Here is a 13,771-nt window from a genome sequence, read left to right as displayed (position 1 = left end):
GCAGCAACAATGTCATTCATTCAAAATATGGTTCCATGAAGGTAGTCTTCAAAAGTTTAACCATCAATCCTATATGCTTCAGGACAAGAGGAATGGCACCAGCCAGTCTTCTTCCTCTTCTTCTTCTTCTTCGTCCTTGTCTTCTTATTCATCCTTGTTGTCTCTGTTGTCTTCTTCCTCTTTCTATTCTCCTTTCTTTTCTTCTATTCTGCCTTTTCTAGTCTTCCTTCTTTTCTTCAATTCCGTTATTTATAGTCTCGGTTATTTTGCATCTTTCTTGTCCAGGACTCCCGGTGGGATCTCATGAATTCTGTCTCTTTGAAGGATACCGGAAATAAACATGTACAGCAAATATACTGTACTGAGGGGTACAGGAAATATACAATTCTGTCTCTCTGAAGGGTCCGTGCAGCCATTTTTGGTTGCATTCCTGATGCCATCAGAGTGGCAATGTTACAACAATGTGTTTGCATGAGATTGTGGGGCCCTATTGAGTGTCTTGGATTGACTTGTAAATTTTTTTAGGTAACTTTTGTTGTGATTGGTACTACGTACTGCGTAGTGACGTCTGGGGGCGTGGCTTCAGTGGTTAATGGCGGCTCGTCATGATGGCCGTGTGCTCTGTGAGAGCTTGGTATCGTCTTTAATAAACCGCTTGATTAAAGGAGACTCCTGAACATACTACATGGTGGCAGCGGTGGGATCGTGAAGATCAACAAGCAGTTTGACGTTTGGTCTTGTTTTCTTTGCGGATTACCACGGCGGCACGTTCCGTGTTTTTTTCAACATGGCGAAGTTCCCGACAATGGACTGGTCCAGCTCGGACCTGGCGGAGACCTTCAAGTTATTCAAGCAACGAATGAACTTGGTGCTGTCGGACGACGGCATCGATACGAAAGCCAGGCAGGCCATCAAGATTCAGATTGCTGTGGGAGACGAAGGACTGAGGCGGATCAATGCATCGACTCTGAGTGAGGATGATAAAAAGGATCTGGATAAATTATATATATTATTCGAGGATCATCATGAAGATCATGTAAATTCATGTAAACTTTCGGATTCACCGGCTGGAAATGATGAGATTTCGGCAGCAAGAAGAAGCCCATTGATGATTTCGTCAACCGATACCGATGGAAGGGAAGGTTGTGCAATTTCTCCGAAGCAGAACTCTCGGAACGGATTATCGAGTTGATTGTTGCGAGCACCCCACATGATGATTTTCAAAAGCATCTGCTCGACCAGGAGGTCGGGTACGACATGGGCCTGGTTTTAAGTGAGGGACGCAAGTACGAAGCAATGGTAATCGGAAAGCAGGCCATCCAGAAGATGGAAGGGCCTTCATCGTCTGTGAATGCCATGACACATCGACAAAAGTGCAAAAGGTGTGGACTATCACATCCACCACGGAACTGCCCAGCCTACAATGATTATTGTAAGTATTGTGGTGAACTGGGACACTGGGCCCGTTGTTGTGAAAATCCCAAACGAAGCACGAGATATGCTGATGGATACGGCGAGTGGAGCCGCCATCCTGCAATGGGTGGAAGAGGCCGTCGAGTCAGCAGAAGCAAGTTGAGAGGTATGCTTCGGGGAAGTAACAATAATGGGACCTCGGTGAATGAAGTGTCAGGGTATTGTACTGAAGGTGATGAAGACAGTTACGAAAGTGACACTGAGGCATATGAACACACCAAGCCATTTCACGTGATCAGGGTATCCGCACTGTGTATGAAGGAGACGAGGGATGAAGTGTACACATTGTTGAACATTGTATGCCCTGACATGAAAGGTGTATACAAACTGCAGTTGAAAGTGGATACAGGTGCGTCAGGGAATACTTTGCCAACGCATATTGTGAAGGACATGTATGGAAACAAATGGATGTCAAAACTGACTCCGCTTGGTGGGAGCTCACTGCTTACAATGGCAGTGAGATCAAGTGTCATGGAATCCTCAAGCTTTTGTGTCGATATAAAGACTCAGATTGGTTCAAGTACAGGTTATATGTGGTTGAAGTACCTGGACCTGCAGTATTTGGACTACCAGCGTGTGAACGGCTCAACATCGTCACCATAAACAGCATTGCTGGGCAACGGAGGACATTGCAGAAGGCTGCACCTCCAGCATCAAGGATTCCGAAACCAATGCGCCATGAGGAACAGGCCTACAAGGTGAATTCCGTGGATGATTTGAAAAGGCTGTTCCCGGACAGGTTTGACTGCATTGGGAATTTTAAAGGAAAAGTGAGGCTTCATCTAAAGCCTGATGCAAAGGCATCGATTGATGCACCAAGGAAGTGTAGTGTTCAGATCAAAGGGAAGTTGAAGGAGGAACTAATGAAAATGGAAAAACAGGGTATCATCAGGAAAGTGGACTATCATACGGATTGGTGCTCTTCCATCTGTAATAGTGCAAAGAAAGATGGGAGCTTAAGAGTGTGTCTCGATCCGAAACGCCTAAACTCTTGGCTGAAGAGGTGTCCACATAAAATACCGACATTAGACGAGCTGAACCCAGAATTTGCTGACGCCACAATATTCTCAAAATTAGATGCTCGGGCTGGTTATTGGGCTGTGCATCTGGACGAGGAAAGCCAGGATTTGACCACATTCCGCACACCTTTTTGGCGCTGGTGCTTCAAGAGATTGCCTTTTGGGTTATGTGTCAGCCAGGATCTGTTCCAGCAAGCCATGGACCGCATACTCGAGCAAGCACCAGGCTGTATTGGTATCTCCGATGATGTGGCAGTATCAGGACGAACTGAAGAGGAGCATGATCGTAATCTTCTGAACCTGATGAAAGTAGCACGAAGAGAGGGTCTGGTTTTCAACTCTTTGAAATGTATCATCAAGACCGACCGTATCAACTTCTTCGGCTCGATCTACAGCAAACAAGGAATCTCACCTGATCCTGGGAAGATCTGCGACATCCGGAAGATGCCGTCACCGCAGGATAAGGAAGACTTGAGCCGATTCATTGGACTGATGAGCTATCTGTCACCACATATTCCCCACTTTGCGGATAAAGCAGCACCCCTCCGAGATTTATTGAAGAATGGAGTGCCATTCATTTGGCAGGAAGACCATCAGTTTGCATTTGAGCAACTGAAACAGAGTGTTGATGCAGACGCCTGTCTAACATACTATCATCATGACAAGGAAACAGTTGTGGAAGTAGATGCGTCACAGAAGGGACTGGGTGCATGCCTTTTGCAGGATGACAAGCCTGTTGCTTTTGCGTCACGTACTCTGACACCCACTCAGTCTGCATATTCAAACATTGAACGAGAAACCCTGGCCCTTGTTGCTGGCATACAGAAGTTCCATACTTATGTGTTTGGGAAATGCTTCAAGGTATACACAGACCACAAACCATTGGTCATGATCAGCAAACCGCTTACAAGCGCCCCTCCACGGCTTCAGCGCCTTCTTGTGAAAATCCAAGGCTACGATTTCGATCTGGAGTATAAGGCCGGCCGTGAGATGATGCTATCAGACATGCTGTCGAGGCTACCGAACCCAGAGAACAATCAGGAACTGCAGTTGGACACACATGTAGATGGTATTGAGCTTGATGATGTGGATGATCATCATCGCTTTGACCTCAATGATTTCAGCTCAAGGAAACAGGACCAACTCGGAGAGTGTGGAAAGGCTGATAGAACCTTTCGAGCATTGCAGCAGGTTGTACATCGAGGGTGGCCTGCTAGGATTACAGAGCTGCCTGTGGACCTACGTCCGTACTGGCCATACCGTGATGAAATAGGTATTTGTGACAGTGTTCTCTTCAAAGGTCGACGGGTACTAATTCCAGAGCAGCTACGGAAGGATATCCTCGACCAGCTCCATGAGGCGCACATGGGGATCGAAAAGACAAAACGTCTAGCACGCGAATGTGTTTACTGGCCAAGTATATATCTGGACATTGAGAGAGCTGTCAGAACATGTAAGGCATGTCAAGAGAACCAACCAGAACAAAGGCGTGAGGCTATGATAGCTCATGAGATACCAGCGGTACCATGGACAAAGGTAGCCAGTGATATGTGTGAGCTACACGGGCAGACCTACCTCTTGGTGACGGATTATTACACCAAGTACCCAGTTGTGAAGAGAATGGAATACACGACGAGCAGTGCAGTAGCCAAGGCCACATCTGAATGTTTCAGTATGTTCGGCCCACCTCTGGAGATCATATCGGACAATGGACCTCAATATGTGGGTAAGCCGTACCGTGATATGTGTACCAAATGGAATGTAAAACACACGACAACATCGCCGAGGTATCCACGCAGTAATGGATTGGTTGAGAGACAAGTTCAAACAGTGAAGAACATGATCAAAAAGTGTATTAGATCAGGGAGTGACATAGATATTGCACTACAACACCTGAGGTGCACACCTGTAGATTCCCACCTCCCAAGTCCAAGCGAAATGCTGTTCAACCGGCCCATACGCACCAACCTACCAAGTCGTCTGTTGGTTCCTGCACAACAAAGGCATCAGGAAATTCAGGAACGATTGAAGGAACATGGAGACCGGATGGCGAAGCAATACAACAGAACGGCTGGGCCGCAATTACCTGAATTGGCTATTGGACATCGGGTTCGGATTCTGAACAAGGACACGCACCAATGGTACCGCGGGAAAGTTGTGGCCTGCTGTAATGAACCCCGCTCGTATATAGTACAGACGCCTAACGGGACGCGCCTTCGAAGAACCAGGGCACACTTGCGTGAACTTCATCCACCCGATTGTGGCGCCAAGTGGAAGGACGAACCGACCCAACCAACACATCAAAGTCTACCAACTGCTCGACACGTACATTTCAACAACGACGCTTCAGCAATGGAAACTAATGGCTGCTCCAGCTCCAAGGATGACGAGAGTGCTGAGACAACAAGGCCGGACAACTCTCCGTACTCGACCAGATCAGACCGTGTGATTCGAAAACCGTTGAGATATCGCGATAGTGAATAACGACCACCAGAAATCAGCCCTTGTAATATTGGTGCAGAGACAATCCGTTGATTGGAATGATTCTGTGTTTTCTCTGTTTTAGCGAATCATACTGAGCAGTAATTACATTTTGGTTAAGAGTTATAACAGTAACCCCATATCCCATCTATGTGTGGTTCAAGTTGTGTCTGATTGTGTTTATTATTTTGATTTAGCTTAGTAGTGTTTTGTTGCATACAAACATAATAATTTCAATGAAAGGGAGATGTTGTGATTGAAACTACGTACTGCGTAGTGACGTCTGGGGGCGTGGCTTCAGTGGTTAATGGCGGCTCGTCATGATGGCCGTGTGCTCTGTGAGAGCTTGGTATCATCTTTAATAAACCGCTTGATTAAAGGAGACTCCTGAACATACTACAACTTTGACTGATGTCTTCTTCTTCTTCATTGTTAGGCTTGTGCATTGCCTTCCGATGTTTTAATTTATTTTTTTTCACGACGAATGTGGTTCTCCAATACAACAAGAACAGATCTCTACCTGCACATGCCAATCCACCAGAATGTGCGCAGCGACACTCAAATCTTTTTAATATCTGTTTCTCCAATGTGAGGCGCTTTCGCTCCAACTTTTCTTCTGTGCAATCTTTTGTTCAGCTTAACTCACCTGGCCTGCTGGCTTTATGCAAAGGATATATGTAAAGGATTCTCTACCTTTAGCTCGTGAAAATTCTCTTGAAAGTGGTTCTCACGAGTTTATGTGTTTCCGCCTTGATCTCCTGCATTCAACCACATATCTCTCTTCTTTCTGGATCGCTTGCCTTCCTTTCCCTCTTGTGCCCTGCTCGATGCAATCTCAGACAGCATTGACAGGTCTATTTTATTCCATCCTTCTGCACACTTCATGGTATTTGGTGACTTCAACATTCACCACAAGGAGTGGGTGGTACACTCTCGTAAAACTGACACTCCTGGCAATGCTACCTATAATTTCTCAATCTCTCAAAACCTCACCCAAATTGTTTCCCCTCTCTCATATTTCTGACCATGCTTCCGATTGAAGATACTTGCTTGATCTCTTTTTGTCTTCTAATCTTAATGACTTTGTTGCCGATGTTCTGCTTCCAATTGGAAACCGAATTATTCCACTGTTTCTTTTTACACACTTTTATTTAACTTCATCTGAACTTTGTTTGTTTGTCCCATTTGAAATCTTTGAGCCGTTCGTTTTCTAGGTTCCATACACCCTAGAGAGCTGAAATTTGGCCCATGGTCCTCTTTTCTGCTACATTTTAATCTATCAAAATTTAATTTAAAAGAAAAAAAAAGGCTTAAAACTTTTTTTAAATAAAAGTGTGTAGCCCTAAAACATGTTTTTCCGTTTACTTGTTGTGTCTCTTACTCCTCATTCTGCACTGTGTTTCAGTTAGGGAAAGGTGATTGGGATGGATTTAGTTCATTTCTTAATGATGTGCCATGGACCTCGGCTTTTAGTCTTGGTCCTGATATGGCTGCCGTGGAAATATCCCAATGGATTCGCACTGGTATGAACATTTATATTCCGTCAATTATCTATCAAGTGAAGGTTCATTCCCATCCATGGTTCACTCCAGCTTGTGCATCTTCAATTGTTCATCACAACCAGTATTTCAAGCAGTACCATGTGCAACGGTCTCTGGAGTCCAAATGTCTGTTCCGGAAAGCAAGTAACCACTGCAAAAGAGTTCTTGAGGATGCCAAGCAGCAATATGCTGCTTCTGTAGCCGATTCCATTGCGACTCAGTGGTTTGGCTCTTGGGGCCTTTGGTGGATTGCCAATAGTGTACTCAACCACAATACATATTCTATACCTCCTTTCTTTCATGGACCTGATGTTACTTCACCTCTGGACAAGGCTAAACTCTTTTCAAATTGCTTTGTTTCTAATCCTACCCACAATGATCAGTCTTCCTGATTTTCCATTTCGTACAGACTCTGATACCATATTACAGTTCCATTTCTCACTCCTAAAAAGGTTGCCAGAAATATTCATACTCCAGATGCCTCAAAAGTGGCTTGTCCTGATTGATAGAATCCCTGTGATTGTAATGAAGATGTGTTGGCCTGAACCGTCATATATTTTTGCCAGCCTGTGATTGGCTGCTTCGGTGTTTCCCTCATCAAGAAAGTGGCTTCTGTTGTTCCTGTTTTCAAAAGGCGCCAGTGAGCATTCTGAGCCAAGTAACTCTCGCTACATCAGCCTGCTTCTTGTAATAAGTTAGGTACCCATATTTGAATGCCTCATAAATCAACAACTTCTCAGCCACCTGGAGGACAATGACTTTCTCACTGACTGCTAGTATGGCTTTCTCTATTCTTGCTCTACTGGTGATCTGCTATCCTTAATTACGAATCATTTCAACAGGGCATTGGAGCTCAAGGGTGAAGCTCGATTAATTGCTTTGGATATCTCATAGCTTTTGATAAAGTTTGGCACTGGGGTATGCTCCACAAGCTTCAGTTGTATGGTGCATCTGGAGTAATGCATTCAATAATTTTGGCTTTCCTTACAAATCACAAGATTAAGGTGGATAGGGTCAATCTTCTCATACTTTCTCCATCAATTTTGGTGTCCCACAGAGCTCTATCCTTGGGCCCATTCTGTTCCCTGTTTATATAAATTCCTGATAATGTTCTGTCTCAGCTAGTCATGTATGCTGATGACTCCTCACTTTACTCTACATCTGCTGATTCACTCAACACTACTCGTAATGAGGTTGCAGCTTCACTGGAAAATGATTTGGACTTTCAAGAATGTGCTGAAGTGGAGCATGACTGGCTGGTAACCTCCAATGGAAAGAAAACTAAATTGTTGCCCATGTTTCCCTCGAGAAACAGGTCTTTCCCTTCTGCGCACATGGGATCTTCAACCTTGACAGAATCATCTGAGCTTCGGCTTCTTGGTCTGGACATCTTCTCTAACCTCCGTTGGGATAAGTGCATTTACCTCCTGATGCTGTTTTGTGCCTGTACAAGACAACAATACATCCCCTCATAGAGTACTGTTGCCACATTTGGGCTGGAAGCCTGCCACTTACTTTACTTGATAGGTTCCAGAAATGCATAGTCAACCTAGTTGTGCGGAGTTGGGTTAAACTCTTCAACCTCTCTCTCTCACCATAGGTCAGTTGCCCCTCTTGGTTTGTTCTACAGATATTTTCATGGCAAATGTTCTGTTGGACTTTCTAACTTGGTTCCTCTTGTACGAGTGTTTGGACGTAAGACTCAGTTTTCCATCTCCGCACACCCATTCCCTATAGCCGATCCAAACTGCAGAACGAAAGGCTATGCAGATAGTTTTATCCCTCGTGCTGTCGCGCTCTGGAATTCACTACATGTAACGTGCTTCCCATTATCCTTTGATCTATTCAGCTTCAAGAGAAATGACAATTTCTCCTTCCTACATCTTTGAGGTTTCATTACATTTTACCTGACTTCTGCTACTTCTGGTGTCTTGGATGTTTCTTGTTTGATTGTTTTTTACTTTCCTTTATCCCTATCTTTATCCAACCTTATCATTGCTCCTCACCAAGAGTGGCTTTATGCCTTGCTTTGGGCAACAACACACAACAACAACATGCATTTTAGGGCCATTTTCCCTGCTGGAGCGGGGGTTAGCCTTGCTGTCCCCATGACAATCTTCTCCATTTTGCCCTATTTTCTGCATCTCTCCTTGTTAACCCCCTTGCCCGCATTTCTTCTTCGACCATCTTTAGCCAAGTCTTTCTCGGTCTTCCCCGTCCTCTACTTCCTTCTACATTCATTTCCATCACTCTTCTCAACCAGTCACTTTCATCCTTCCTCAACACATGACCAAACCATCTCAACCTGTTTATCTTCACAGCATCAATCACAGGCTCTATTCCCATCATCTTTCGCAATTCATCATTTGTCTTCCTCTCTCTCAACGATGGTGAGCCTGGTGTTGGGCTAGCGGCTAGGGTGCCAGCTTAGGATCCTAGGATCCTGGGTTCGAATCCCGGTCGATCGCTGAATTAACGCCAGGGGGGTTACTCAGCCTGTCATCCTTCCGAGGTCGGCAAATTGAGTACCAGTTCACTGGTAATTCCCTGTTTGTCGTAAAAAGGCGACAAAAAGGGTTGGCGGCAGGAAGGGCATCCGGCCGTAAAACATTGCTTCAAAAAGGGGACCCCCCCAAAAAACAAAAACAACAACAACAACCACGGTCCCCGAAAAAGGCCAACCCCCGCTTGCGGGGAAAAATGGCCTCTAAAGGTGGTTTTTTCTCTCAACGATACTCTTTCTAATTCTGCTTTGGGCGATTTCCAATTTTTTAAAAATTGTTCATATATAGGCACAACCAATGAAGTTCAAAGTCACCTCTTTTCCCCCTGTTTCACATGGGCCAAAACGTCTAAAGTAAAATATTATGAAGAAAGGAACTTACTTTGATGTCCAGTTTTTTGCTGTCTTTATTTGTGTTGATAACTTGCATGGCTATGCCATCTTTCTGAGTTATCTGGTTTTCCGAGATCCAATTTCCACCTGAGGAATCCAACATGAATGACACCTTTACAGGGACTCCAGCAGCAGGGAAGCCATCAGGGTTCAACACAAGAGCCTGCACACAGCCACAAAACAAAGCACCACTATAAAATAAAAAATAGCTCATTAATAAGCCTCGTCAATGTCAGGGTGAATAATCTCACGAAGGCTCAGTTAACACACAATATATTGATGCAGCAAATATATGTTATGAGCAATGGTGCTGCATTATGAAGTGTAACTGTATGCTAAGGTTGAATTGTATAGTATTTTATTTCCACTCGGACACCCACTCCATACGGAAGAAACAGGAAGGGTTATTTAACCCCCAACCTATGTGTATGAAGGAGAAACCCCATGTAATAAGTAGTAAATTTGTGTAGACCTGATGTCGGGTAAGCTTGTACAAAACCATCTTTTAAACCAAAACCATGTATCTTTGTCCGCATCAGAGGGGTGGGGCTTGTTAATTAGCGAGGGATTATGGGTAATTAATCCCATGTATGTAATTGTCTCTGCAATCTTTTCCTGTGTTCCTTATGACACCGCAATACAGACACCTAGTAAAAAATCGGCCATTAAGCAAACTAATATAAAACCAACCGGAAACCAGGCATCAAGCACTACCGCTGATAACACCGACTTGGTGAGTGCACAGGCACAGGCAGGGCCATGAGAAACGCCCCAAAGGGCAGTGATTGAACCGGGATTTGATTGGCACAAAGACTGGTAAGATGGGACTATAGGATTGGTGAAGCAGGCACAGATGATGTCAGAGCCGCACGTACAAAACAATTGGAACGGTGGACATTTTCCCTTCTCTCGCTTTCTGATTCTGGATCCCATAGTGAACGGTCGCATTTTGGTTCTGTCAGCGTCGACGTCTCTTGGGTCTGGATTTTGTTGGTGAACGGTCGCTGAAAAGCTCTCTCTCAGCATCGACATTTTATCTCTCCTGGCATCGACATTTTATCTCTCTCGGCATCGACATTTTATCTCTCTCAGCATCGACGTCCTCTTGGTTCTTCTCGTTCTGGATTCCATAGCGAACGGTCTCTATTGCTCTTGCACAAGGAAGCTTCATCGTGAACGGTCGTGTTCCGACATCTTGCTAGTGATTGTGAGGAGGAAGAACTGTGGTTTATCGTGCAGAGATCGTGAGGACAAGCACAGCTGGAAGAGTGAGCTGCACGCCAAGGCCGTTCGCTTTGCGCACGGAGCCAGGAGTGAGCGGGCTGCGCGGGAGGCCTACTTCGCGCCAATGAGCGCGTTTCACGCGCAAAGACATAGAGGCCTCAGACAATCTTTGACGATTCCTGATGATACACCAGCCGATTTGAGCTAAGTGCCCACTAAATAACACATATTTATTTTCAGTTATTTTATCCTTTGTCTGTATTCAGGTCTGTGTGGGAGCGCTCCAATTAGGAATATAGTTTTATCGTGTTTTCTTTGTTGCTGGCATTTTCTTTAATAAATCCGGTATTTTTTTTACATTTTAATTCCGTGTCGGTTTGATTTGATTTATCATCACAAGCGAGAAGACCGCCAATGGACTCATGAAAGTAAGCTCTTCAACCCCCCCCCTCCCCCGCCCCATGCGTATTCCCCGCTATATTTTGAATTGGATGCCTCGGAGTGTTAAGCTCATTTGGTCATCTGTGTCACCCTGCGTCATCTGTGTTCACCACACTGGGTCGTCACACTACAATATATATATATATATATATATATATATATATATATATATATATATATATATATATATATATATATATATATATATATATATATATATATATATATATATATAACTGTAAGAAATAGTAGAAACTCCAAAGTACGAGCAGGGCGTCTCATTTGTATTGAATAAATAATCGTTAGATTAAATAAGACGCGGACGTAGCTTCAGGACGTCGATCTTTAATTGTCGACAAGCTTTCGACCAACAAAGGTCTTCTTCTAAGTCTACAAAAACAGCAGGCATGTATATCAGTCAAGTATGTATGGTGATATGTGTGTGAGATGTGTGATGTGTGTAGAAAATGCATACAGAAGGAAGAGCCACGCCAAAGTTCACTCACCAGCCCCAAGTTCAACGGAAGTGACCGTTTGCGTTACAGTTAGGGTGCACGTGCATATACAAATATAGAGATATACATACATAAACACACAAGCATATATTCATATCCCATTTATATTCATATAATATATTTATATATTTATATAAATGACATATAAAGGTAGAATGAATGAATGAATGAATGATGAATGAATGAATGAATGGGTTACGGTTAACAATTTGATTGGGTTGATGTGGGAACATGCTTTAGTCATCAAAATTTATGCCACGAGGGACTTTTGTCCGAAGTTTGTGTATCCAAAAGGACTCACGTTTCAGAATCGTGGTGTGTGATCGATTTGTGATTGATTCAATGGCAGAGATCTGAATGTCATTTATAGAGTGATCCGGTTGATTAAAGTGTATCGTGTAAGGTAGAGATTTGCCCTGACTGGTGTGGAAGTTATTGATTTCTGACCGGGTGTTATTAAATCGTGTGCAGAGTGTATTTTCAGTTTTTCCAACATATTGTTTGGTGCACTTTTGGCAAGTGATTAGGTATATGACCCATGTAGATTTGCAGTTCATATAGGAGGTGATGGGGAATTTTTGTCCAGTGCTAGAACTACAGAATTTGTTTCCTTCTAGTAAATGCTTGTGAATAATGCATTTGTTTGCTGTGCATTTATAGAAGCCAGGGATCCTAGTTTCTTTGTTGTGGGGCTGTGGGTGCTTTGCTTTTACCAAGAGGTCCCTGAGTGTCCGACCACGTCGAAATGATGTTAGTGGAGGTTGAGGAAATGTGGTGCCGAGTGTTTCTGATTGATGGAGGAGAGGAAGGGCCTTATTCAGAATACTTGGCAATTGGGATGAGGTAGCAGAGTAGGTGGTTACCAGTGGGACACGGTTAGTTGCAGGTTTGGGTTTGTAAGTCAGAAGGTCTGCTCTCGGTATGTGTTTTGCTCGGGTTATTGCTTCTTGCACAGAGTGAGGGTCATAGTTTCTTGCAATGAAGTGTGTTTCTAATTGGCAGAGAGAAGTTTCTTCTGCCATTTTTGTTGAGCAAATGCGTCTTACTCTGAGTGCTTGACTGTATGGTATGCTTGCAATTGTATGTTTAGGATGAGATGAAGAAGGGAGAAGGTAAGAGTGAGTGTCTGTTGGTTTGGTGTATAGTTCTGTTTCGAGTCTGTTATTTTGATTTACTGGTAAGGGCAAATCTCTACCTTACACGATACACTTTAATCAACCAGATCACTCTATAAATGACATTCAGATCTCTGCCATTGAATCAATCACAAATCGATCAACACCACGATTCTGAAACGTGAGTCCTTTTGGATACACAAATTTCGGACAAAAGTCCCTCATGGCATAAATTTTGATGACTAAAGCATGTTCCCACATCAACCCAATCAAATTGTTAACCGTAACCCATTCATTCATTCATTCATTCATCATTCATTCATTCATTCATTCTACCTTTATATGTCATTTATATAAATATATAAATATATTATATGAATATAAATGGGATATGAATATATGCTTGTGTGTTTATGTATGTATATCTCTATATTTGTATATGCACGTGCACCCTAACTGTAACGCAAACGGTCACTTCCGTTGAACTTGGGGCTGGTGAGTGAACTTTGGCGTGGCTCTTCCTTCTGTATGCATTTTCTACACACATCACACATCTCACACACATATCACCATACATACTTGACTGATATACATGCCTGCTGTTTTTGTAGACTCAGAAGCAGACCTTTGTTGGTCGAAAGCTTGTCGACAATTAAAGATCGACGTCCTGAAGCTACGTCCGCGTCTTATTTAATCTAACGATTATATATATATATATACATATATATATATATATATATATATATATATATATATATATATATATAAATATATATATATATATATATATATATATATGTGTGTGTGTGTGTGTGTGTGTGTGTGTGTGTGTGTGTGTGTGTGTGTGTGTGTGTGTGTGTGTGTTGGATATGCATGTATATGTATTTGTATGTGCTTGTATGTATATGCACGTATATGGATGTATGTATATGGATGTATATGCATGTATTGTATATGTATGGATGTATATGCATGTATGTATATTTTATATGCATGTATAAGCATGTATATGTGTTTATGTGTATATATATATATAATATATATATATATATATATATATATATAT

At 43.0% G+C, this 13,771-nt stretch overlaps 1 protein-coding gene across 1 annotated transcript in view; it reads right to left on the bottom strand.

The window, feature by feature from the left end:
• LOC137437024 (complement C3) overlaps positions 1 to 13,771 on the bottom strand; it is a 228,461-nt gene that overhangs the window by 150,970 nt on the left and 63,720 nt on the right. Inside the window, exon 11 of the mRNA XM_068131331.2 lies at positions 9,400 to 9,573. Coding sequence (XP_067987432.2) covers positions 9,400 to 9,573 — 174 coding nt within the window. The remainder of the gene's footprint in view (positions 1 to 9,399; positions 9,574 to 13,771) is intronic.

This window comes from Myxine glutinosa, chromosome 11, assembly GCF_964187855.1.
Source record: "Myxine glutinosa chromosome 11, kmMyxGlut1.1, whole genome shotgun sequence".
Classification (NCBI taxonomy): domain Eukaryota; kingdom Metazoa; phylum Chordata; class Myxini; order Myxiniformes; family Myxinidae; genus Myxine; species Myxine glutinosa.
This window is presented reverse-complemented; position numbering and strand designations above follow the sequence as displayed.